The 26,877-nt window shown below is 36.2% G+C and overlaps 1 protein-coding gene across 10 annotated transcripts in view; it reads left to right on the top strand.

Annotated features, from left to right (window-relative positions):
• The window catches only part of LOC117792552 (tight junction protein ZO-2), a 111,894-nt gene that overhangs the window by 79,762 nt on the left and 5,255 nt on the right, over positions 1–26,877 (top strand). For 4 of the 10 annotated variants that reach the window (XM_034632733.1, XM_034632735.1, XM_034632736.1 and 1 more), the window contains 10 exons: positions 10,617–10,786; positions 14,037–15,587; positions 16,175–16,802; positions 19,979–20,212; positions 20,412–21,043; positions 22,940–23,091; positions 23,150–23,249; positions 24,280–24,514; positions 24,795–25,095; positions 26,336–26,468. In XM_034632733.1, coding sequence (XP_034488624.1) covers positions 10,617–10,786; positions 14,037–15,587; positions 16,175–16,802; positions 19,979–20,212; positions 20,412–21,043; positions 22,940–23,091; positions 23,150–23,249; positions 24,280–24,514; positions 24,795–25,095; positions 26,336–26,468 — 4,136 coding nt within the window. Of the gene's footprint in view, positions 1–7,066; positions 7,222–8,131; positions 8,327–10,616; positions 10,787–14,036; positions 15,588–16,174; positions 16,803–17,976; positions 19,805–19,978; positions 20,213–20,411; positions 21,044–22,939; positions 23,092–23,149; positions 23,250–23,455; positions 24,030–24,279; positions 24,515–24,794; positions 25,096–26,335; positions 26,469–26,877 lie in introns of those variants that run through there. The other 6 variants (XM_034632740.1, XM_034632742.1, XM_034632741.1 and 3 more) reach the window with 4 other exon arrangements.

Raw genomic sequence — 26,877 nt, 5'->3', positions numbered from 1 at the left:
GAAATATTTTGCTTTGTTATTGCTTGACCATAATAATGTAATAATTTAAATTTTGCTTCTGTTTCTTTGCAGGTGAGTTAAACGTTCCTTTAAAAGCAAATCGCATGCCCCTGGGGTATATTCGTGAGTATAAACTCTTTATTCGAAGAGGCCATAATTAGCTCTGGTCTAAGTGCTAGCCATTCGCTTGAACATCTGCCCCATTAAAGGGCTATAATAGGAGAAGCATTTATGAGTGCTCGCTCGTCCATCATCAAAACTGACAGCAGCAGCTCAACTAGGGCTTCACATACGAGTACTCAATCTATTTGTGAGCCCACACTCACACTCAGTTGTTGTACTTGTTGCTAGTTCACTTTTTATGATAAATTTTCATTTTCCAGTCGAATGGATGGCAACTTTTATGTAACATGGCACTTAATTGCATATGTACCTCATAACCAAAAGAATTATTGAAGCGTCGCACAACAACAAGTTGATGTTGACATTTTTTTTTATTTCTATCTAATCATATAATGGCAGTCACATTGCCATCAACACGTTGTTACGTTTACTCTACGTCCCAAAGGCAATGACATCAGGTTGAATCTTGGCTATTATATCTAACAAATATTTACACATAACATTAGGTATTCCAAACGATAGCAATTATTTGCTATACTCCAAGTGAAACTGCAGCCTTAATCGATGTGTAGGCTTTTAATAGTTCTGTAGTTGCCACAAACGAGTGCTCAGATTTACGTCTATTAAAATGCAGAAAATATAAGCATCAATTTATGGATTTCTTTTTATATATACGTGTGACTTAAAAGCTTAACAACCCAAAAACGTGGGTTTCTCTAATGCTCACAAGTAATTTGTTTGAGTTTTTTCTGTTGTTTGATCAATGCAATTCTGTCAAGTTGTTAGACAAGAAATTAATAATTTAATAAATATTTTTAAGTAAAATGACACTAATATCACCGATAAATTCGTTTGCAAATTATTAGTCGTCTGTTGAAATTGCTAAGTATATTCGTGCAATTTGTCTTTGTTGACAATCAATTGAAAAAGTAATTTTATTTACTTTGGATAATACTTATACACATTCAGAGAGAGGTATTTTATTTTCACATTAATATCTTCAGCATTTTCAAATTTCGCATTGTCATTTAATAAATAAATACGAGATTTTATTTCATCAGATTTTTTATATACATTGTTTTAACCTTGAACTTATCATGATTTTTAAATTATAGAGCATTTATAAGTCGAGCATGCTCGAGTGCATAATCTATAAATTCAATATGATTTAGAAGAATACTCGTATGATATGTATATGCTTTATCAGTTCGACTCAATTATTTATTAAATTCTATTAGGAAATAGATTTCAAAGCCCAATCAACTTTGATTAAATTTCACTTTTGTATAATTTTCAAATAAATTTCTCAAATTCAAGCATGGCTTTAAACTTGGCTAAAGTTCTTTAGTTTTGCTCCACTTTTAAGAGTCAACAAGAAAAGGAATCAGATGAGCACAGTGCAGTCAGTGATTAAAATAGAACAAAATGATTCGGATACGGACACGTCGCATAGCACATTGCATGTTCCTTTGCACTTCTGCTTTGCCGTTTGTCATTTTTCCTCATTTTGCTCCTGCTGTTTGCCTTAGAAAATTACACACTCATTTCAAAATGTTTACTTTTGCATAAGAGTGCGCTCTACAAACGTGTTCCGTATCCCGAAGCCTGTATCCCGTTTCCTGTTTACATTGCGACATCTCCTCCTTCTTTCAATTCCATACAAAATGGAGTAGGTGTTTGCTCAGGGCGATGAGGACATTGTATGACACGGCGTGACAAGTGAAAGGATCTGTGGACACTTGGAAAAATATTCATTCAGCAAAGCAAGAATGCCACTCAGCTGACTCTTAAGGACTGAAAGTTATTGACATGTGCATACTTGAACATATGAGAGTTTTCAGCAAACTATTGTAGTAAAAAGATAGGTTAAATACAAGTATGTATATAAATTAAACTTGCTTAAATCAACCAACTAATTAGACGGCTTTTAATTGTTATGGACTTAGCATAAACATTGGCTCAATTTTACACAAATATATTATTTTACATTCTGAAATTTTTTTGTAATAAAATGTAATTTAATATAATAAAATGATTAATACATTTTTAAAACAATTTACCTTAAGATAATCATTTAAATATTATCTTGTGCTTTTTTTGAAGAAATAATAATATAAATGTAAAATGTAATATGTAATAAATGAAATGACTTTTTATTTCATCAGTGTTCACATTGGAAATATCCAATACAATTTTATATTTATTAACTTGACGTTCAAGTTTTGATTTTATTCAATCCCACTCATGTTCAAAAACACAGCAAAACGATTGTACTTTCGATAACTTCAAGAATTTTATATTTTCTATAATTCATCGGTTTAATTACTCATCAGTTCTCATACAATAGACACAATCTCTGTCATGCCCATCGTAATCCCAGCTTAAGAACTCTGACCTTTAAGAACGATAAGAAGGAAGACGTTACCTACCCGTACTTGAGACCAATCCATTGTCGCCCTTTGCACTCCGTTACAAGAAATATGGGAATGCGTAGATACGAGAAGCAACTAAGTACTGGAGGTATTTTCCAGTGGCGCAGCACGCATGCGTACCATAACTCAAACATATGAACCCGACAACTGACAGACTTTAGACTTTTCAATTTTCATTCAACTGCACTTGGAAATGTGACCCAGCGGCATCGGCGTCGGCGACGATGGCCTCTTGACGCATGCCTCAGTGTGCGGGGTGTTTGGTATTTTTTATGCCTTCCTCTTTACCTAATTTATGAAATCTAGAAATCTAAAGTTTTGTAGTTCAAGCACGTACCACGCACGAAACAAAGCCAGACACTCGACACAGAAATGGGCATAGAAATTCTTTTCGAATGCCAACAAAATGACCAAAGAGTTATCGACCTATGTACGTACTTGTATCCGTATCTGTTAGATACTGTATCTGACAGTTAAAGTGTTCCAATTTGTGCAATATGGCAGGGCACTTTAAGCCCGGCAAAACATTAACACGTCGCGCCGACATTAAGCTCGTTAAATGCTCCCAAATGGGACTAGAAACAGGAGCAGATCCCCGCAGGATGCCACTCAGACGCTACATGGCGACACTTTTGCCACGCCCATTGCCATGACATGACATTTATGGCGTCCAAAGGACGTGCCAATCGACAATATGCAAATGTTGTTATTGAAATGCTCCTGTAAATGGTTCGATATTCGGGTTTCATCGCCATCAATGTTATTCCCACAGCGAGCTTAGCCTCAATGCTCTTCCGCATCTCGCAACCTCGTCCTTGGCATCCTTCCGACTTGTTAATCGCCCCAGACAAAGTCGTATATCATACGTGAGCGACAGAACAGCAAAAGCCCATCCTGTCTATGCGGAAAACTGTTGTCAGTAACCTCACAGCAGCTGCCATGAGCCAGACCCATCCTCGTCCTCATCATGCCATCGACCACATTAATAGCCTCGACATAAAGGATACACGGGAAAAGTTTTCGTTGCATCAACCTGACTCGCATGCGAAAGCAACGGCATATAAATCTATTGGGTTCAATTTTTAAATCACATTTATTCTTTCATAAAAATAATAAAACAAATTTTATAATTTTGGTTGACAGCTCGAGTATTAAAATTTAATTAACAACTGAAATGTCAGTGATTAAATATTTTGGGAATTTTATTTAATTGGAAAAATGTAGTACCACAAAATGATTATTTATTGTTATTTATTGTTTATACTTATATTTAAGTTTTATAAATCGCTGAGCAAATATTTTTGCAGAGACACCAAAAATAGCATTTACATTTATTTTTTTGTTTTTATAGATTTGTAGAGCATTCATGTAAATTATATAAACAAAGTAACAATTTAAATAGTTTGCAATGTTGCTTACCTTTGCCAAGTTGACAATAAATAAATAAATGAGATAACTTTTGGCATGCTGCATACTAAATCTTTGCCAAGTTTTCCGGTTTTCCTAAACTTTGACCAGCATGCCAGGCCATAGTGTCAACAACCCTTGAGAGTGGGAAATGTTAATGCTTGATTGCATTTTAGTGTTGTGCACAAAAAGTCAATTGTTTATCAATTGTTGGTCTGCATAGAAACGAACATTTCCCTCGAGGGTTTTTTTTTTGGAAATGGAAATGGTGTGGAACGTGTTGCGTCGCTTTTGCTGTCCACTGTTGTGCCTGTCTAGACATGTTCGTGTTTGCTACCTGCCAGGGTAACACAGGGTAGTCTAGGGTAGTCCCAGAGCTCAAAGACCTTTTTCCCGATTGCTGCATTCTCAGCTACCTGAAGCGTTGCCTTGAAAATGCGCATGGGAAATGCGTACAGCACTCCAAATCGAAATAGATTAAAAAATCATTAGAATGTTGATAAATTGTACAGCTCGAGGGAAAAAACAGAAAAAAAGGTTAAATCACTACAGGAGGTGTTGAGCAAATTAAACTGATCATTTAGAGCATTTCTATCTGGGGTCTGGTGCATACATGATTGGACATAACACGTTCAGACTGACCTCACACATTTTAGCTACGGTTAAGATAACATTTTTACATTTTATTCATGCATATGGGTATATCTTTTCCCAATCATTTATTTAGAAAATAATTTAAAATTATATTATATTCAATAACTTTTTGAAATTAAACATTTAAATAAATTTCGATTAATTATGGCAGATAATTTTCAGAACTTCCTTATTAATTACATTTTATTAATAGACTATAAGGCATCTTCATTATTTAGAAAACTTTTTAATTCAATTTAACATTTTTATATAATTTAATTTTATTTCTAACTTATAATTATATTTCCTGATACACTTTTGAACTGTAATAATTTGTTTTATTTTTTTGTCAGCAGCTTTTGTTTAACTCATAAATTTCCTTAATTTAAATAGATTCCTTCTTTTCACTTCAGATGACTTTCAAGTCTATCACTCCCATTTCTGCACACTCCAAGTGATTTTGTTTTCCAATGAATCTCGAACTAGTTCGAGCCTGCAAATTCAATAGCCATTAGTGCAATTCAATATCCACAATCCGAACAATATTTGCCTTTGTTTTAGCATAGACCACACCAGGACCGAGCTTCAAGTTCGGACTCTTTGCATTTGTGTGCTTTACGAGTATTTGGGCATTATTCTTATTTTTGGCATGAAAACAACCGGCTTTTCGATAACCAAAGAGCTATCAAAGCCACTCACTTTATTAAAACGTCAGCAACAGCAGTAATAACATACATAGATGTCTATGTAGAAGAAATTCCAGACAGTCACCTCTTTCTCTCATTTTTCGTATAAGTATTGGTATATGAAATGGCATCGCTTACATTTAACGTAAGATAAATAATACAAAAAAAAATGGTCGACATCGTTGGCCATGTTGATGGAGTAGCTCCATTTAGGAGTGCCAACTGCCTTCACGATTTGCCTTTTATTTTGCATAAATATGCGCGGCTGTCAGTTGCATTTGCAGTCACTGTCAGCGAGCTCCATTGATGATGTGTTGTGACGACTGTCGAGCCAAACTATGTAAATGAATATCTCTGCAAACAGTGACATACGAACATACATACATATGTCTACAAATGTGAATATATCACATACGTACATACTTGGATATTCTCACCATGACACCCTTAAAGCTTTGTCTTTAATTCATGAAAGTTTCTGCATACTATGCACATTTTCATTTGCCATCTAAAATTTAATTCATGGAATTTTTCTACTTCAGTTACTTACACACAGTTGCACTTGCAGATACAAATACAGATACAGATACAAGTGTCGTTGTCTTCTTTTGTAATGGAGATCTTCTTTAGCTGAATGTACTCTTTTGTTTGTCACTTTAAACATTTAATAAGCACTCTCTTGATTGAATTAATATGTCAAGTTGCTGTCATTGTTTGCTGCTCTCTCTTTTTCTCCTTCTTTGACGAGTTCAGATCGTTGAGGGCGTTTAATTGAATTGAAACTACCATTAAATGTGCCTCAAGTTGTGAACTTTTCAACTTTTGCTCTAAGTGTAATTTGTAATCTCAGAAATGGCTATTGTTCAGTTGCATTCACTTTAATATATCTGGTCTGAATGAATGCATTCAAATGTCTAAACATAAATTTCTGATTACGAAAAAAAATTATCAAGAATATTTCAATGTGTTTCAAAAATAACTATAACAAAACTTAAAAAAAATTGTTCTTGCCGTTAAGAAACTTTCTTTGAAATACTTTAATTCATTTTAAATACAAAATATGTTAATTTTCCTGACTGCTTATTTGTTTTTATATTGTAAAATAAAGGACTTTCGTTTAACTCAAAGACAATGAGATATGTTTTTAATCATGCAAGAAAGTCGGCTTATATGTTTACAACTGATTTGACAAATATAAATTTTCTGTTAGTATTTTATCAAATTGAAAAAAATAGAAATATTTAAAGAAAACATTTCATCAGCTTCATATCCTGCTCTACATTTCACTTTCTGATGAAATTCGTTATTCCATCTCCATTAATGCCAAATTCATTCTCAATGACTGAAATCTTTGTGCTGATAGGTTCCACACAGCAATAGATTCCACAGCAAAGTCAAGCAAGTTGTTGTTGCTTGAAAATCTCTTTCATGCACACTTTTATCAAATATTGCTATTTACTTTTGACGTTTTGTTTACATTTTTGTCTTCGCTGCCGCTTTCCGGCCTCAGTGAGCAGGCACACACATACACAGGCATATGCAATCCACACACAGACACATACATAAGCAACTACAGATAGGGCAGCAGCAGCTACTGCACTCCGCACGCTTTGTCTTTGTCTTCGTCGTCGTCGTCGTCGTCGTCGTCGTCGTTGTTGTTTGTCTGCCTGCTTGTGTGCCACTATTCATTCGCTTGTTTGTTTTGTGCTGTGCCTTCATCATCGTTTGCCGCTTCGCTTCGCTCTCCGGTTTTGGATCTTGTGACTGGTGGAAGTCGACTGCCATCCACAATTGTAAAATAGTTCCAAAGCGTGTTTCAAGCCGTCAACGTCAACGTTTGCCGTGTGCGGACTGCGACGGCGCAAGCAACGACAACGACGTGAAGTATCTTTGCGATGCTCTCGCACGAATACACGAATAAATATCAACTTGTGTGAAATGTAAATGTTAATTAGTTGGCCAGCTGCCCAAATAACATACAACCTGCTACAATTTCCAACTGCAACAATAAATACAATTACTAGTCGAATACTAAAGTGTACCAATGTGATTCGTCAGTTTAGTGCTTCGTGCTTCGTATTTGGTGTCCAGTGAAGCGTGCAGCTGCAAGGCGCGACCATTTCACTTTCGGTGCATCCAACAGATACTTTTTGTTGTTGCGCTCCAAATTTCGCAGCTGTTCGGTCATTGGCTTTTACAATTAGCTGTTGCCCAATACCTTAGAAAAACAATGCAATTGCTTTCATTTGATTTGTAGCTCTCGCATTGTGATCAGATCAAAAGATACTCTACGCCAAAAGTATCTTTAAGTGCGTGCGCCTATCAATTAGCATGTAAATGCCATGCGTGTTTGTTAATTAAAGCCGCCTTGACTGCCCACAGCCAACACCCCTTGACGGATATTACCAAAAATTAAACATAAAAAACATGATAAAAAACCTAAACAACGACAGAAAATTCCGTATCCGTGCGCTACTGAATGACGCGCTCTCAGATATTTTGCCATAAAATAATATGCAAATTCAACTCGCCGGTTGCCGTTAAGAGTTTTTGTGTGTGGTTTGAAATTCCTCAATAAACTTATCTCGTCTGAGTGCTGGCAAACAAGTGAAGCTGCAGCCAGACCGGAGTTTATTTATAAATCATTAGCTCAGCGACAAAGTGCATTTAATTATTGTTATTTACCTGCACTCGATGTACATAATAACAATAGAAAGTGACATCAGCATTAACTTAAACATTCAATTTGATTTTCATTTTATTTATTTACTTATCTTGCCGCACGACTGTGTCTCAATTTGTTCATAATTTATTTATACATATGTATTTTATTTTGATTTCGATTTAAAGTGCCTAATTGCGTGTATTCATAACTGGCTTGAAATGTCAAAGCAATATGAAATAAATTACAGAAATATGTCATACAATTGAATTAATGCTAATGTTAATTGCGCTACATTGTATGAGAAACATTTTCATTATCAAAACATCTGCAGAACTCCAAATACAATGAAATTTCCGGATTATGTGCCAAACAACATGTTGGTAAGTGTTATGTGTGTGTGTGTAGACTCTTCCTTATAATTAAAGTCATTAAGCAGTGTTAAACACTCTTTAAATCAAGGTGTTGTCACTTAAGTTTTGATCAAGACCCAAACTATGCCCAGATAACACATCCCAAGATGAATGTCGGACATTGTTATATGAAGGTTAAGTTACATAAAACTGGCTGCGTGGAATGCTTAAAGTACTCTAAAACGAGTAGAACCCAAAAAAAGTAGAAAAAAAAAAAACTCATGGGAAGCTTAAAATGGTTTTAATTTATTTACTTTGCTGGTGACCAAAGTGAACTTGAAATGGAGATTCAGATTTGAGATTAGATATTGTCTTTTGTAAACGAATTAAGAAGTGTTACTCAAGTTAGATTTATGAAGAAGTTGTTTAGTTTAGTAATATATTTTTTAACAGTTTTATATTGTGAAACCGATTCGATTGAACTTCTTTTCCTTTCTCACTTTTCAGTTCATAAATAACAGCTTTCAAAAAATATTTTTAAAATTTGTTACTTTATCTTTAACATTCCATATTTATAGGAATAAATCATTAACCATAGTCTTCTTATTAGAGACATGCTGTCACTCAACATACATGCCGTATGAATAATAAATTACATTCAAAATTCACGTATGTTCCCCCCATTGAATGTAAACATAAACAAAACTACAAAGAAAGTCGATCTCTTCTTTCCCCTCTTTGGGGGAGTTTTCCGCACGCATTCATTTTAGAGCACATCATTAAACTTCAAGCTAATTTCACTTGCAATTAAGTTAATTATAATTTTATCACCCGCCCCGTTTGCAACGGAACTCGGTCACAATATGAATACAAACATGTTCATAAATCTTTTACTTTTTCTACATTTTTTTGTATGTTTGGTTTTAATCATGCAAGCCAAGCATAACATTTTAATGCAGAAAAATGATCAAACTAAAGATACAAACGAACCTAATACAAAAGATACAAAAGCAAATGCGTCTTATGCTAATTTTAGGATCAGTTCCGTTGGGCGGGTTGCACCTGCATTTTGACGACGCAACCTGCTAACTAAATAAATATAAATATAAATATTTATAACTTTAGCATGCGCCCACGCAAACACATGGCTAAGCCTAACAAATTTCGTATTTTTAGTTAAGATTTTCTATTTTTTAAACAAACGTCGCAACGTGAACTACCCACGTGATATTTTAATTTGATTTTGTTGGTTTTTTAAGTTTTTTGTTTCTCAACTTCAAGTTGCAAATGATTTGGAAATTGGATGCGTCGCCAGTCGCGACTGGTCTGGTAACGCCATTGATATTTGCCTGGCGCCCACCTCAGAGTCAAAACTCTGGTGTTTGTGGGATTGGCACTCTCAATAAAAGACTTAAAAATTGATTGCAATGAATCACAGTCTGCATTCATTGTGCATTGGATAACCACTCAATGGGATTTATTTTTAATTGATTTATTTTCGTATTATTGGATTTGTGCCGTGATTGAGATCTAATTGAGCACAGCATCCGTCCAGCTCTCGCGGCTCCACCAATAAACTTTCTGATGGATTTCAGGGTTCAGGGCTCACAGTTCGAATGGGGGAAAAGTGGATGCCACCCGCTGCGACTGTAAATGCAATAAACAATTTGTATAAATGTGCGAGTCGAAAAGCTAAATCAATTAATTTATGGTGACAGGTGCTAGAAAACATGGCTATAATATTATAAAATAATTACGACCTTAATGAGTGTTCAGATGAGTGTAAATGAGTGTCTGCCTGTATGAGTGCATTCACAACAAAATTTGGTGCACATAGATAATTTATTTTCATCGAAGAGAAACTTTTTTAATGAACTAATCATATTTACACCTTTAATTGTTTGTACTCCTCTCTAATAATGCATTTTGTTCACAACCATTAAATCATTTCTGCAGCTTGGGGTATGAGTATTAAACTTTTTTACACACAAACCTATTTAAACATTTTTTGCTATTAGCCATAAAATCGGTGTGGCATAAAATTCAATTGTTTATTTACATATTTGGTAGAGTTCACGCTGAAGTAAGACAAGTGCATGTAATTTGTAAAACGGAAGTCACATGTGCACTTCCGCCTCGTAAACATCATATTGTTGATTCGCCGAGCGCCTATCCTTAACAGATTCCAATTAAAATATATTGAAATAAATTGAAGGAAAAAGCGAGAGAGAGAATGATGGTACAAACGATTCCTCAATTCTCTTTTACATTCACATATTTTTTTATTACAATACCTTTTCAACTTCCTATGCTATTTCAGGGCGATCGCACCACATGGGAGTATCACACAGTTTCGGTGACTCGAGTGCCCGGCTATGGGTTTGGCATTGCCGTTTCCGGTGGACGTGATAATCCCCACTTTGCCAACGGGGATCCCTCGATTGCAGTGAGCGATGTGCTCAAAGGTGGACCAGCCGAAGACCGTTTGCAGTGAGTACATATCTACATTATATCTAGGATACTAAGAACTCCTCTCTGAAACCCAAATGACTTGGCAAATATTGTCATAAGAGATGTGAACTTGAATCGCTAGACAGCTGCTGATAATTACATACTCATAAGTATGATTCTGATGTGTCAGCTGTTGTCGCTGTCAGGGCAGGAAATTAATTGTTATGTTTGAAATGTTTAACATGCTCTCGCTGCTCTTAATGGGCCCCCATGCGATGTGTTTGTCGAGCTTAAGTCAATTTTACTCTCTGTTTTGCATCAACAAATGAACATTTCCAGTTCTGTTAGCAGTAGCAACTTTTACTGTTTAAAGAAGACCTTTTAGTAATTAAACTATCTCGGTAAACATTTATTAGATTGATTTTTAACTCACAATCATAAGATAGTTATAGTTCTTAGACCGTACAATTTCAAATTGGATTAAAGCGGTTTTTTTTTATGGATTTATACATTTACTTAAAAATATTTAATTCTTTTTATAACAGTATTTTAGAGATAATTGTAAAAAAAACTGTATGCTGTTGAATTCTAATCCGCCCAAATTTACATTTTGAAACTATAATAAATATTTTCAAAAAAGTATCTGAAAGATATTAGTCTAATTCAAGGGATTTCAACTTTATCTTTTATATTTTCAACTTTAAGCAGCTTTAATAGAGCATTCATTACAGATCATTCTAGGATATTGAACTATCTGAACTCATCAGAAATTCACAGCACGCCTTTGACAGCTTGTCTTAATAAGTCCAACAATTGACAGAGCATCACATCTGACATCGTTAATCTTGTGCTAAGAACTGTAAATAGAACTCACACCCGAAAATTAGAAACCCAACAACGCACAACGATTCAAAACTTCAACTCACGTCGTAGAGAGCCCTCGAATAATTAAAGCAACGCCTCAGCCAACCTTCTTTTTGGCTGGGGTTTCGGCTAGAGCTCCTCTGATGCTCTGGGGCCGTGTGTTGATAGTAAAAATTCCAAAACGTTTTTCAATAGACGCAGACGTCGGGCAAAGCGACCTTACCATGCTCCATGCCCCATGCTACATGCCCAATACCCTTCGTGCTTGTGTGATTAAAAACTTGTCATAATCTTTTTTCCAAAGAAACTATTTACACGGCACTGAGCAGAGAACAATTTAAGTTTGTCTGTCTACCTGTCTGCCAGGTGGATAGCAGCAAATTTCTAAAGGAAAATCCCAAGAATAGAGCTCAAAATATTTGTGTGGCTGCAAGTGTAAATTAGTTGCACATAAAAGGCCATTGAATAGTTTTGCCGGCCGGCTGGAAGGCCTAGACTCTCGAAACGATTACTCGTAATACTTATGAATGTATGAGTACTCGTATTCGTATGTGAGTTCGCTCAGATGAAAGCTACAGTTTCACTGTTATTTCACTTGGAATGTTTGCCTAGCACATATTTTAGCTGCTTACAACTTATTTCTTCTTTTATTCTTTTTGCCGCATTTTTGAGCAGCTTAATTGTTAAAGTCTTCTGGTCTTCAGATCTCCAAGTCTACTGGCTTGTCAACCGAAAGTAGAATGCGGCATAGATACTCCCCGACTTTGAGCTCTTCATGCGTTCTTAGACATGTTAATGATGTTTGGCATACAGACATGCAATTTTCATCATTATCATTATCATTTGTCTGTCTACAATAAATGTAATTCGTCATGTGCTATTTATTTCATTTTTACTTTTCTGCGTCATCCTCTTACGTTCCGTTTCGTTCCGTTCCAAGAACAGTTTGTAATTGTTAGTACTTCTATTGTACAGGTACAAAATTGAAGTATGAAGACACATGTACAGGTATAAATACAGGTATATCTTATTTTATTCCATTGAAATACGGAAGCCGCTTAGACGACGCCATGTCACAGGCTTGGCCTCGATTTTGTTCCGACTCATTTCACGCTATTATATCCATAGTCTAGTCAAGTCTAGTCTATGACTCTGATCTATCCATAACCTGGTATCACTATCAAGACTTTTACCATTTATATTGGCCAGCAATTTAGACCTTTAAATGTTTTCAGCTGTCGCTACTGTGCATTTACTAAATTATAGCTGCTAGACTAATGATTGTTTAAATAACCAATTCCAATTCCAATTGGGTGCCGTCCAACAAAGTCCGTGCCTAATGACCTGCATTCTCGTATGCTTATTACTGAACAAATCTAGTCACGACTTGCAAGTTCTTAGTGCTTGATTAATGTTAGTTCAAAGATTAAATATGCAGCATAAGGCCAATAATAAATAGTGTTTAATATTACAATAAAAGAAGTCTACCGTTCACATTTGAGTTATGTATATACATTTCTCCATGCTCTGCAATGCTTTGAATCTATCCTAAAACTTTCATCACGACAAGATAATAGGTAGAAAACTACATATCAAGCATCTATATCATATAGTTTGGGGATGCGGGGAAGCGCCATCTGTCGCTCGTAGCTTGAAAGTTGTTGATTTAACTGATTTTGTTAGTTGTAATGTGTCCATTATGTTTTAGATTATGTAAATAGCTTTGATTAATGTTTGTTAACGTTATCTAAAAGTTACATGTCACAATTGATGGAATAAAAACTCCGTGTTACTGATTTTTAAAATTCCAAAATTCATGTTTTAAAAGGGATTCAATTCTAACATCTTAGACCATAGAATGAGATGTATCTGTATTTATTTTTCCTAATAAATATGTCAATTATTTTTATAAAAGTAATTGAAGTATTAATAAAATATGTTATTGATTTTCATTATTGTTAAAATATTTTAAAAATATTTTCTTGTATTAAAGATACAGTATAAATTAAGTTTTAAACTTTACTTACTTTACTTTGCCTTTCTTCAAGGTATTTAAGGGATACATGCTATGATTAGTGGACCAAAGGATTAAAATCTTACTTTACTATATTTTACTTTTTAAAAACGTATCTTAAGTCAAAAATCTATATTATAGACTTCTAAAATTTCATAACAATTATTAAAAGTAACTTAGAGATACAAGTTTAAATTAAAATTCATGACTTACATTTAATAAAAGTATATTAATGCCATTCCGAGCTATTTCATTGCGTTTTAAATTGATTAAAAATTTTAAAGTTATTTTATAAAAGTATCTAAATATTGCAAGACTAAATTATGGAATTAAGTTCTTACTTTATTCTATAGCTGTCCCATCTATTAAATATATTATAATTCTAATATCTATTTACTTGATTCTTTGCAGAGTGAACGATCGAATCATTTCAGTGAATGGCGTCTCGCTGGAGAATGTGGAATATGCGACCGCAGTGCAGGTGTTGCGTGATAGCGGAAATACGGTCACACTGGTCGTCAAACGTCGTGTACCCTTGAATGCGGCTACAGCAATTCCTGCACAGCATCAGCACTCGCACAGCATGAGCTCCGTGGGTCTGGGATTGACCAATGGCAATGGCGTGGTCAGCAACCAGGCGCCCAACGCCGCCATGTCCAGCATGAGTCAGCCGAACTCACTGAACTCGTCGCTGGTGCAGAACACGGGAAGTGGTGGTGGTCAGCCCATTAAGGTGACACTGACCAAGGGCAGCAAGAAGGATGATTATGGCATTGTGCTGGGCTGTCGCCTGTTTGTCAAGGAGATCTCGTCGAAGGCGCGAGAACAACTGACAGCCAATGGTTATTCATTGCAGGAGGGTGATGTGTTGTCACGCATTCACAACACCAACTGTGGCGACACCATGAGCTTGAAGGAGGCCAAGAAGATCATCGATGGCTGCAAGGAGCGTTTGGGTCTCGTCGTGCTTCGTGACATTACGAATCAAACGTCGGTCAGTCAGTTGAACAACTCGGGACATCAGCAGACCAATGCGAATCTATATGCCACACATCAGGCTCAGGTGTCCAGCTGCAGCAATAATCTGGACGACGCCTATGTGCCCGGTGGTGCAAGCTACTCCTCACAGAATCTCTACGTGCAACCGCCCACACGCACATCCAATGGACCCACTGTCAATGGCAATGGCCTCAACGAGGAGAAGAGCAATCTCACACCCCGCGGACGCTCACGTGGACCCCTCATGGATGGCGTATCGCTGCAGCAGCTGGATAGGCCGGTAACGCCTACAAATGGAGGACGTGGACGGGTGGACGAACCACCACGACCACCGCCACCACGTGCCGCACAGGAGGATTTCTACAGCTCGCGACGACAGCTGTACGAGGAGCGCCAAAGTGCCGAGCCACGTTTCATCTCATTCCAAAAGGAGGGCAGTGTGGGCATCCGTCTGACCGGTGGCAACGAGGCGGGCATCTTTGTGACCGCTGTGCAGCCAGGTTCGCCGGCATCTCTGCAAGGTCTCATGCCCGGCGACAAGATACTCAAAGTGAATGACATGGATATGCATGGCGTGACCAGAGAGGAGGCGGTTCTCTTTCTGCTCAGTCTGCAGGATCGCATCGATCTGATTGTGCAGTACTGCAAGGAGGAGTATGACGAGGTGGTGACCAATCAGCGTGGTGACTCCTTCCACATCAAGACCCACTTCCATTGCGACAATCCTTCCAAGGGCGAGATGGCCTTCAAGGCGGGCGACGTTTTTCGTGTGATCGATACTCTGCACAATGGCGTCGTTGGCTCCTGGCAGGTGCTCAAGATCGGCCGAGGTCACCAGGAGATGCAGCGCGGGGTCATTCCAAACAAATCGCGTGCCGAGGAGTTGGCCACAGCTCAGTTTAATGCCACCAAAAAGGAAATGAATGCCAATGAATCCCGAGGCAATTTCTTTAGACGTCGTCGGTAAGTGATACATCAAATCCAAGCTAATGCTTAGAAAAAATATATAGTCCGGGAATAATAGCTTACCAAAACCCAAACCAAAACAAACTTCTTTTATGAACCGAAACCTGCGATTTCGGAGCAGTAAATCAAAAGCCAATAAATGAAGTCAAATTTAAGGTGAAAATATAAAACCAGAATATCATTATGTGGAGAAATTAAATTTCTCTGACAAATTAAATTTTGAAGGACTATCCAGAATACAGGATAAACTTACAATCAATACTTCAATATATTTTTTATTCTACTCAGCGCTTATATTTTTAGCAGGTGCATTCAACTTTTAATATATTGATTTATTTAATTTTTGTAATAAAAATATGATATTAGTGTATGTTTTTAAATAAAAATTGAAATTACATAACTATATTACTAAGATTAAAAACAAGGTTTTTTTATGAGTTGATAATACATAATCCAATTATTATTTGACCGTTTTAATGTTTTATTCAGTTAGAAAAATATATTTTACTAAAATACTCGTGTCGAAATGAATTTCTGGCTGTGCTTCCATGTTCCTTTGATAACCATTTATTCTCTCTTGACAGCTCCACGCATCGTCGCTCCAAGAGCCTCTCGCGTGAGAACTGGGACGATGTCGTCTTCTCGGACAGCATTTCCAAGTTTCCCGCCTACGAACGTGTTGTTCTGCGTCATCCCGGCTTCGTGCGTCCCCTCGTGCTCTTCGGACCTGTCTCCGATCTGGCTAGGGAGAAACTCGCCAAAGACTATCCCGACAAGTTCTGCACGCCGCTGCAGGACGACGATAAGACCAGCAATGCCAATGGCACCGCAAGTGGCAGTGGCAGCGGCAGCGGCAAATGTCGCATTGTTCGACTGTCCCACATACGTGACATCATGGATCGGGGCAAACATGCCCTGCTGGACATAACACCCAATGCGGTAGATCGTCTCAACTATGCACAATTCTATCCCATTGTCATATTCCTGAAGACCGACAGCAAGCACGTGATCAAACAACTGCGACATGGACTTCCCAAGTCAGCGCACAAGAGCTCCAAGAAATTGTTGGAGCAGTGCCAGAAATTGGAGCGTGTCTGGTCGCACATCTTCAGCACCCAGATTGTCCTCAATGACGAGGAGTCCTGGTATCGCAAACTGCGCGACTCGATCGATCTGCAGCAAAGCGGCGCTGTCTGGATGTCCGAGTCTAAGGTGAGTTTCACTCTTCTCTCTTCTCTCACTCTTTTAATGCACCTATTACTCCAACGAGTTGTGCAGTTGCAACATATTTTTGTTGTGTAGTGTAGTTAGTCCTAAGATTATATACATTTCAGTAGTTATTCAAGTTTCGATGTCGATGTCGTTGTCGTGATCTCTCTAATACTTAATACTACAAACATACGTAACATGATAACTGAACTACGTTCTTGATGTGCTAACTTATCCATTATGGTGTTGGGCATCAAAACACAACATCATTCCATTTGAGGTTTACAATTAAAAATAAATAGATTTTTAAGACGGAATAGTCTAACGGAAGAAGTCTGAATAAGTTTGAATAGAAACAACAATTGTAAATAAAAGACTCATTGAATCTTGGAATTCAATAAAATGACTAAGAATTAAAGACCCATTTTACGTTGTAAATTCCCAAATAATGTACATTCGTTGAATGTAAAAAAAGGTCAGATTTTTTTTTTTTTATTAGTATTTCCTCTTTTTATATGCCTTCAACCGACTTGACAAATATAAATTTAGAATTTTAATTTTCATAGTAAAAAAACAAAAAACAGACAAATTGAAGAAGAAGATAACAGAGTTACGCAGAGAATGTTATTAAAAATCTAGAATAACTTAAGTCTCTTGGAGCCAATTTAAATAAAACACGTCTGTTCGCATTAATTCTCAATAATCAATTGATTCTCGTTGAATATGGCAACACTTAAACTAGATATGTGTAATTGTTTAACAGTATGTTAGGGATTTGAGAACGGTTTTACAGATGTTATGCCACCGGCCTGCAAATTCTTTAAATATGTTTCACCTTATGATTAAATTTGAACGTATCTTTACTTAAAGTTTCTATAAAAACTTCAAAAACAAAACTGAATGAAAGAAGTCTTTTCTGTTCTAGGTATCAATTTAGCACTAGATATTACTCAAAACTCCTTCACTTTACCGTGTGCCAACTTTAACTTTACTTTAATCTAATTTTAATTTTGCGCTTTAATTGTTTAATTCTTATTCTATACAACTGGTTATGGTCAATATTCTAATTTTATTTTCTAACCTTTTTTTTCCCCCTTGAAACACACACATATGCCTTTTTCCTTGTCACACACATACACACACACATAAAATTACTAAAACTTAATGTGGGAAGCAGCTTCCCGAATCCCCAACCGAAATGATATTCCCCCCTTATATAGCACAACCTTGCAAGTTCGCCTGCTGTCGACCCACATCGATCTCAGTGCCACGCTATAATGCGACACGGCTAAGACGCAATTCATTTTCGCTATTGCCCCTTAACGATTGTACGCTAACACCGCCGCCACGCCCACCGCCCATTGGCTATGAACCAAGGCCATATATGCGACAACAACAACAGCAGTTGCAACAATTGCAACAGTTGAAACAGTTGCAGCAGTTGCAACAGCTGCAACCTCGTAGTCGGCAATCGTTTACCATGGCGCCCATTTTGAAACCCGCCTCCTCGATGCCCGGCAGCAATGGTCACCTGCTGGACGGAGGTGACATTGACAGTGTTCCGGTTGACGAGGATGTCAATTCCCAGTATCACAGTTCACAGCCCAATTTGCTGACCAGCAGCAGCAGCAGCAATTATCTCTATGCGGGTCGAATTGCTGCTCACAATGGTGAGCGGAGTGGATATCGCACTCCAGGAGCTACCTCCGCCACCGGTCCAGGTCGACGTGCTGTCTCCATTGAGCGCCGCACTACGCCGTACTATTATCACGAGCTCTTGCAAAAGAATGTCTTTGATTCGAGCCTGAATCTGTTGCAGGACAAAGACAAGAATAGCAATGCCAAGCTGGAGGCGGCAGGTTCCTCCTCCACCTCCAAGCAAGCTCCAGCCATGGCCAAAAGCAGCGCGAGCAACAGCGCCAAATTGGCAACTGCCTATGGTAGTTATGCATCGACGAGCGATTTGCTGAGCAATGGAAACAACAGCAGCAGCGCCGGCACTTTGGTCGATGATGAGGGACTCGGAGGGGCGGGCTTTAGGGGTGCGGCTAGCGTCACGACTGCTTCTAGATCTTTGAACCTGGCCTTCAATAATCTATCCAATCAGATTGCCAATTTGAATAATAACAACAACAACAACCACAACAATAACAATAACAATAACAATGCTGATTCCAACAACAATGTGGGCCAAAGCAACGAGTGCATTGCATGAGAATTAAAGTTAATTTAGTCTGTAATTATGCATGTACTCGTTATTGTTATAACTAAACTAAGTGTTCAATTGAATATATGTGTTTGTGTACCTGTATATATTTATGTTAAATTAATGCACGTAGAAATCACACAAAAACCCAAACAAATTCTACTCGTCACTCGTTAGTTTTACTCGCCACAAAAAATGAAACAACGTGTGCTAGCTTAACTCAACGAGACATTTAACCCATACTTATATATAAAGTTAACTCACTTATTTACATTTAATTTTAAGTATCGGCAAGAATTGCTCTCACCTCCATAGCTAGAGAGTGAAGTATTTTTTGCTATACCATTTACCATATACCAAAATATTTGATATCAAGTTGCTAACTAAATGTTTATCGTTTTCATTTGTTTCTTTTATTTACATACAACAAATAAATACAAAACAATATACAAATCAACCAATACATCATCATGGTCATTTCCTGCTTAATCATCCCGTAAACTCGATGCATATTAATCAAATATACAAAATCAAAAAAAAAAAAAAAAAATCCTTCAACACAACACCAACAATTCTCAACGAATAACCGATAACTCAACAATTGTCCTCGTCCAAAACTAAAAAAAAAATTTTAATTATAAAAATATATATTGTGTTTGTCCACACACACATATTTACTATATACACAAAATGCTTGGCAATCGAACGTACTTCAATCAAACCAATCAATCATATAATTTGTTATGTTTCATCTACGTTTCTTGTTGCTGTTTTACGTTTATTGAACATACAAAAAAAATCTAAACAAAATCCCACAAAAAATAAATACGTTGATTGCTATTATCCGATAACCGATTAAAATCTAAATTGCTCCCGCGCTAAATTTATCGCTAAAATCGAAAAAAACACAAAAACCAAAATTAACTTGCCTCTGCTCCTAACGCACCTATAACAAACAAAACCCCTATAACAGCCGGTCGAATCCCTCTCCGACGATTTCCTTTTCCCCATGACCACATCCCGTTTATCGTATGCATCAAGTCCCGAGTCAGACTTGGAGCTAAGTCCCGGGCCATCCGCATCATTGTCGCTTGGCAATTTGCCGCAATTGGTTAAAGCGAGCTCAGATCCATCGATTGCCACTAACCAGGATAACTTGGATAGGGATAGAGACATAATTGGTGAAGGACTACCACCTCCATATACGGTAAGAGGTCCAAAACAAACAGACAAACAAACAAGAAAACAATCATTAATCGAAAGTCAAGAGCATGCGCCCTACTAAACATCATTCCAAGTACTCCAATGCGCCCTGCTCAGGCCATAATATACATATCATCATTGATCGCAATGTGTGCTAATCTATTTCGCTACCCTTCACCCCACAACCGATTTGCACAACGCAGGTACCCTACGATCATGGAGTGCAACCGCCACCGAATCGTCGCCAGACCCTCGATTCCAGCAAGTACAGCATCTATGGTACCAATGTGCCCCAACACCAACAGCCGCAACAGCAACATCAACAACAACAGCAGCAGGTGCATCAATCCGTTGATACCTCAACTGGTGGCACACGACCACAGTCTCTGTACGGCATCAATGCACCCGATTTACCACCTCGCATTGATCGTCAATCGAAGCCCGGGGATCTACCGCTTAACACCTCGGGCACCTCATCGCGCAACGGCAGCTCCGGCGGCACCTTGGGTCGGAGTGCTCAAGAGCGTCTCTTTGGCAAGGCCGTGCTGCAGGACGATGTCCAGGCCGAGTACGTGACTCGCAATGCATTGGTCGGTGCCGGGGGTGAAACCATCGATAGACAGCAGCAGCAGGCTTCCCTCGAGCGTCAGGCCCGCATGAATGCGGCCATGGGCAGTCCAGCGCAGCACAAGACGAACGGTAATGGAGGTGCCGCCTCCACATACGACAGCGTCTCCAGCTACGACTCCTACAACAACAGCCAACTGGCCATGCAGAACCTGGGCAGACTGGGGCCCAATGCTCCCGATGATCTCAAATCAGTGCCAAATGCAAGGTAAGATACCTAATACCTATTACTTATACTTATACTTATACTTATACTTATACTTATACTTATACTTATACTTATACTTTAATTTATACTTTATAATTTATACCTTATACTTTATACTTATACTTATACTTTATAATTTCATACTTATACTTATAATTTATACTTTATACTTATACTATAATTTTATACTTATACCTTATACTTATACTTATACTTATTCTTATACTTATACTTATACTTATACTTATACTCCTTATACTTATACTCTATAGCCTTATAACTTATACTTATACTTATACTCTTATACTTATACTCATACTTATACTTATACTTTATACTTATACTTATACTTATACTTATACTTCTTTTCTTATACTTATATTCTTATAATTTCATACTTATACTTATACTTATACTTATACTTATACTTATACTCTTATAACTTCATAATCATATACTTATAATTTATACTTTATACTATAATTATAATTTATACTTTATACTCCCTTATACTCATACATATATTTATACCTATACTTATACTTATAATTTATACTTATACTTCCTTATACTTATACTTATACTTATACTTATACCTCTTATAATTTATACTTATACTTATACTTATACTTTCATACTTTATACTTTATACTTTCTAATTTTATACTTATACTTATACTTATACTTATAATTTATACTTATACTCTATATCTTTATACTTATAATTTTATTTTATACTTATACCTATACTTATACTTATACTTATACTTTATATCTATACCTCTATAATTTATACTTATAATTTATACTTATATCTATACTTATACTTATACTTATACTTTATACTTCTTTATACTTATACTCTTATACCAGCTCTATACTTTATAATTTATAATTTTATACTTATACTCTTATACTTATAATTATATTTATATTTATACTATACTTATAATTATAATTTATACTTATACTCTATAATTTATACTTCATACTTATACTCCTTATATTCTTTATAATTTCATAATTTATACTTATACTTGTTCCTCATAATATATCTTATACTTCCTTATACTTCTTATACTTATACTTATACTTATAATTTATACTTTATACTTTATAATTTATACTTTATACTTATAATTTTATAATTCTTATACTTCATACTTATAATTTATACTTTATACTTCATAATTTATAATTTATACTTATAATTTATACTTATACTTATACTTATACTTATACTTTATACTTATACTCCTTATACTTCATAATTTATATAATTTATAATTCTACATATTCTTATAATTTCATACTTATACTCTATACCTATACTCTATACCTTATACTTATACTTATAATTTATAATTTTATACTCTATACTCTCCTATACTTATACTTATAATTTATATCTTATAATTTATACTTATACTTATACTTATACTTTATAATTTCATACTTATACTTATATTTTATACTTATACTTATACCTCTTATACTTATACTTATACTTATAATTTATACTTATAATTTATACTTTTTATACTTATACTTTATACTTAACCACTATACCATACTTATACTTATACTTACAACCGTCATACCTAATTAACCATCAATCTTATACATCCACTTATACCATCATACTTATACTATACTTATACTTATATTTCTATACTTATACTTATACTCATACTTTATACTTATACTTATTTATACTTTATACTTTATACTTATACTCTTTATACTTATACTTTCAATTTATACTTTATACTTATAATTTGATAATTCTTATTCTTATACTTATACTTATACTTATACTTATACTTATACTTATACTTATACTTATACTTATACTTATACTTATACTTATACTTATACTTATACTTATACCTCTAGTGGTCGACCTTTGCCGCCTGTGGGACAGTCTATGGACTACGGTCGCTCCGCCCCGCACGATCATCGCGCCTTTGCGGCTGCTAATGATCTAAACCGCCAAAGTAGTCCCGGCAGACCACTCTACCATGATATGAATGCGTCCCGTAATATTGGTAAGTCCTCGATATAGTTTGCATCGTTTTGCAGCCGCTAAACTTTGTATCCTTGCAGATCCACGTAATGGCACGCCGCAACGTCCCTCGAATCTAGGATTGGATAGCAGTCCACGAAAGCCATTGGTGGAAACCAAAACAGATTATGGCAAATATAGGTATGTTAAATTTCAGGAGTTCTGCATTAAGTACAATTTTTCCGTATAAACCGAATGTGAAAACATAAACAAACTTTTACTTTCTCTTTCTCCTATGCTTTGACATTTAAAATTGAATCGCATGCATTTTCGAACGTTTCGTAAATATACAAATACTTTCGTTGTATCTTTGATATTGTCGCTTTCCCTGTTTGCCGTCCATTTAGACGCTTCCATTTGCATAATCCCCATTCTCGTCACTTGCATTTGAAATACACCCAACGCTCCCAGCCTCCTTCTGCCCTGCAGATCAACAATCTGGCGCGCTTGAATGCCATGGATGCATCTGCAACGGGCTTGGGCTTCTGGAGTCGTAGACCCATTCCTGCCCCACGTCTGCATATGTCGCCTATGGTGCCAACTATTTCGGCCTACGATACGCTTGTCTAACGTGGCCAAAACGATATTTCTTAATAATCATTTAACGAAAACTCCCTCTCGATATTGCACCAAAAACGTTTTTGTTTTCTTCAGGAGTATCCTAAGCATCATATTCATAATCATAGTCTCAATTTTCCCAAAAAAGTTTCGCTTTCTTTTATTTATTCTGCATTTTCATTACTATTCAATAAAAATACTTCAAGTCCTTTTAAATTCATTTCATTCAGATTAAATTAATTTATTTAAGAATACTGCATTTTCAAATCTCCGTCAAAGATCGAATACCCAATCTAAAATGTAAATAGGTAAAGTCCCGATGTCTATTGTGCAATAAACGATAAATGTATTCATTTAATGGAATTGTCTTGTATTTTGTCTATTTAATTGTATGTTATTCGTAAAAATATACAAGTACTCATAGTTTCTCACACATGTCCTATAATTAAATCATCTTTTTATCTCTTTCTCGCTTATGTTTTGTGCCCATCAACTTTTGTTTGCTCGCTCACACAACTACACTGAAACCATCACACTGAACACACGATTTTCCCCCAAATTGTAATGTGTCCATCACAATCCACAACGCAACCACATCGCACCACAATTGCAGCCGAAACAACTCCGTTTCTCAAGCGGATTACAGCAAGCTGCCGAAGAATCCACATGGCGTTGGACAGCCACCGATTGTCAACAATGGAGGACAGATGAATGGCAGTGCCACGCCCAGCAGCAATGGCAGCGGTCCTTTCAAGCCCGTGCCGCCTCCCAAGCCTAAGAACTATCGACCTCCCGTGCAGAGCGGTGGCAGCAGTGGCAGCGGTGGCACTACACCCTGGGAGAATGGGGTAAGTTATTAAACATATCACGGGATTGATTCTCTATAGGAAATTTGAAAAACATTTGCTAAAAAATCAATGTTAGGAATATAAAATTGGGACACCAACATATAAAGATTTTATTAATTTAATTTTGGTACTCTTAATGGTCCTATTTGATTTTCGTAGTACTTGCTTTAATTTTTTCCAAATTTATTTTAAGTTCTTATTTTAGTTTTGCTACTTTTTTGTAATTCCAACACAAATATTCGAATTTATACTAATCATTTATTTGCTTCATCTATTGCAGGACTCCGGTTCACCACGTTCGCCCAATGGGTTCTACTATCCGCCTACACCTTCGCACCACCATTATGGCCAACAGACACCAGCGCCCGGCTCACCCCATCAAGGTCAACCCAGCAACGGTCACATGCAGCAGCAGCCCACGTATGGCGCCAGCAATGGCAACTACGGCCAAGCACCGCCCCAACAGCAGCAGCAGCAGTATCCACCTGCCAATGGCTATAATGGCAACAGTCATCACTACAATGGTGGCAGTGGCACGGGACCCTATATTGCACCACATCGGGGCATGCCACCTGCAATAGGTAAATTAAAATAATGCTTAACTTGCACTTTTTGTTCCTATGATAAGGGTATTCTAGTTTTATAAAGAAATGTGTAACAAAATATATGTAATATTTACTTTTGATCAGAATCTAGCCATGACTGTCCGACCCTGTTTGTCCGTCTTTATATTATATTACAATATCATTCAGATTTTGGTAATTCTCTTATGTCGAATGCGACATTCGTACGCATTCAAAGTAAAAAAAAAAACCTATGCCAAAACATTATTTTATTGTGACAAAAGGCAAAACTCATAGGTCTTAATAAGAACTATTATTGGTGCCAAGGGGCAATGGTTCATTTTCAAAAAAATTAAAAAAAAAACCACGGCATTTGCTCGCGACTTAAACAAAAGTAGTTTTTTCGGCGGCAAGTTTAAACACTGATTTCAGTGAAACCTGAGGGAGTATTTTAATGCGACTAGTTTTAAAATGATATGCATTTATATTTCTTAATAATGTTTTTTGTTTGATTTTAAAATATTAAATAGATTTTTTTTTAATTCCATCATGTTTTTTATGTTTTTTGCTTACTGCGCATTAATTATATTTTAACGTTATAAGTCACTAAGACTAAAAAAAAAATTGAAGTCTTTTCTTTGCATTTTCATTAATTTGTTGTTCCTAAAACAAAATATATCGTCAAAAAATCACTATAGCAAAACAGGCAAGAATATGAAAAAACTTAATTTATTTAAAGATGCAGTCGGTATGCTCAAACTAATGAACTAATTAATCTGTAAAATGATTTAACAAGTAACTTGAAAATATTTCTTTACGTTGTTGGCTGCGGTTGACATTTCTGGAGAATTGCCATTAGGTCAAATTCTAAATTAAGTTTTCTATTGCTGCCATGAAAAGTCCTTTGAAAAATAAGTTATTGTTTGAACCACATTTTAGGATATCTCAAAAGTCATCAAAAATTTATCATGTTATTTACAGGCCTGTTTCTGTTTTCACTTTTAATGAAATGTTTTTTAATTTATACCGATGCATTTAGAAAAGTATTTTGAAATATTGTACTTCCATTTATTAAATATAAGTTCACCAATTAGTTACCAATCAAATAAGAACAGGAAATAGAAATATCTTTAGAAAAATCTTGCCGTATGTGAAAACCGTAAAATGCATGATCGATGATGTCGAAAGATGAATTTTTGTATTAAAAAAACTCTTGCATCTTTCATCTAATATCTCAATTATCTTGGTGTTCTATTAGGTAATCTACCACCACATACCCCAGAGCGTCATGCCCTCGACTTGGCTGGCAGTCGGGAGCAACGAGGCTCCGCATTTGAGTTGTATCGTAAGCCGCAGATCGGCGCCGCCGTCGGGCACCATCATAACATGAGGTAAGTTGTGATTTAATTCTAAACACACTGAACGTATCCCCATCCCAATAGAAACCAAACCGAACAACAAATATACTATTTATACTATACATAAACAAATTGAAAATTTGTACAGCTATTGCGCGAATGGCAAGCTGTATGTATGAGTTTCCAAGGAGGCTTCCCGAGACAAATCTTCTATACACCTTTCGTACTCTGTACTCTCTGTCCAAGCTCCACATTTGTGTTAACGAAAAATGTTTTTATTTTTGTTAATTATTTAATACTGTACAATTTACAATTAGTCAATGAGTCAGGCGTTCAATCATGCTGCCAATATTCATATATTCATGCGGTTACTGGTCATCATATTATTTAAAAAATTAAAAGAAATTCAAATTACAATTGGAAATCAATTCGATCGCATTGA

Source organism: Drosophila innubila (genome assembly GCF_004354385.1).
Source record: "Drosophila innubila isolate TH190305 chromosome 3R unlocalized genomic scaffold, UK_Dinn_1.0 2_E_3R, whole genome shotgun sequence".
In the NCBI taxonomy this organism is placed as follows: Eukaryota; Metazoa; Arthropoda; class Insecta; order Diptera; family Drosophilidae; genus Drosophila; species Drosophila innubila.
Note: the sequence above shows the minus strand (reverse complement) of the source record. Positions and strands in the feature narration are given on the sequence as shown.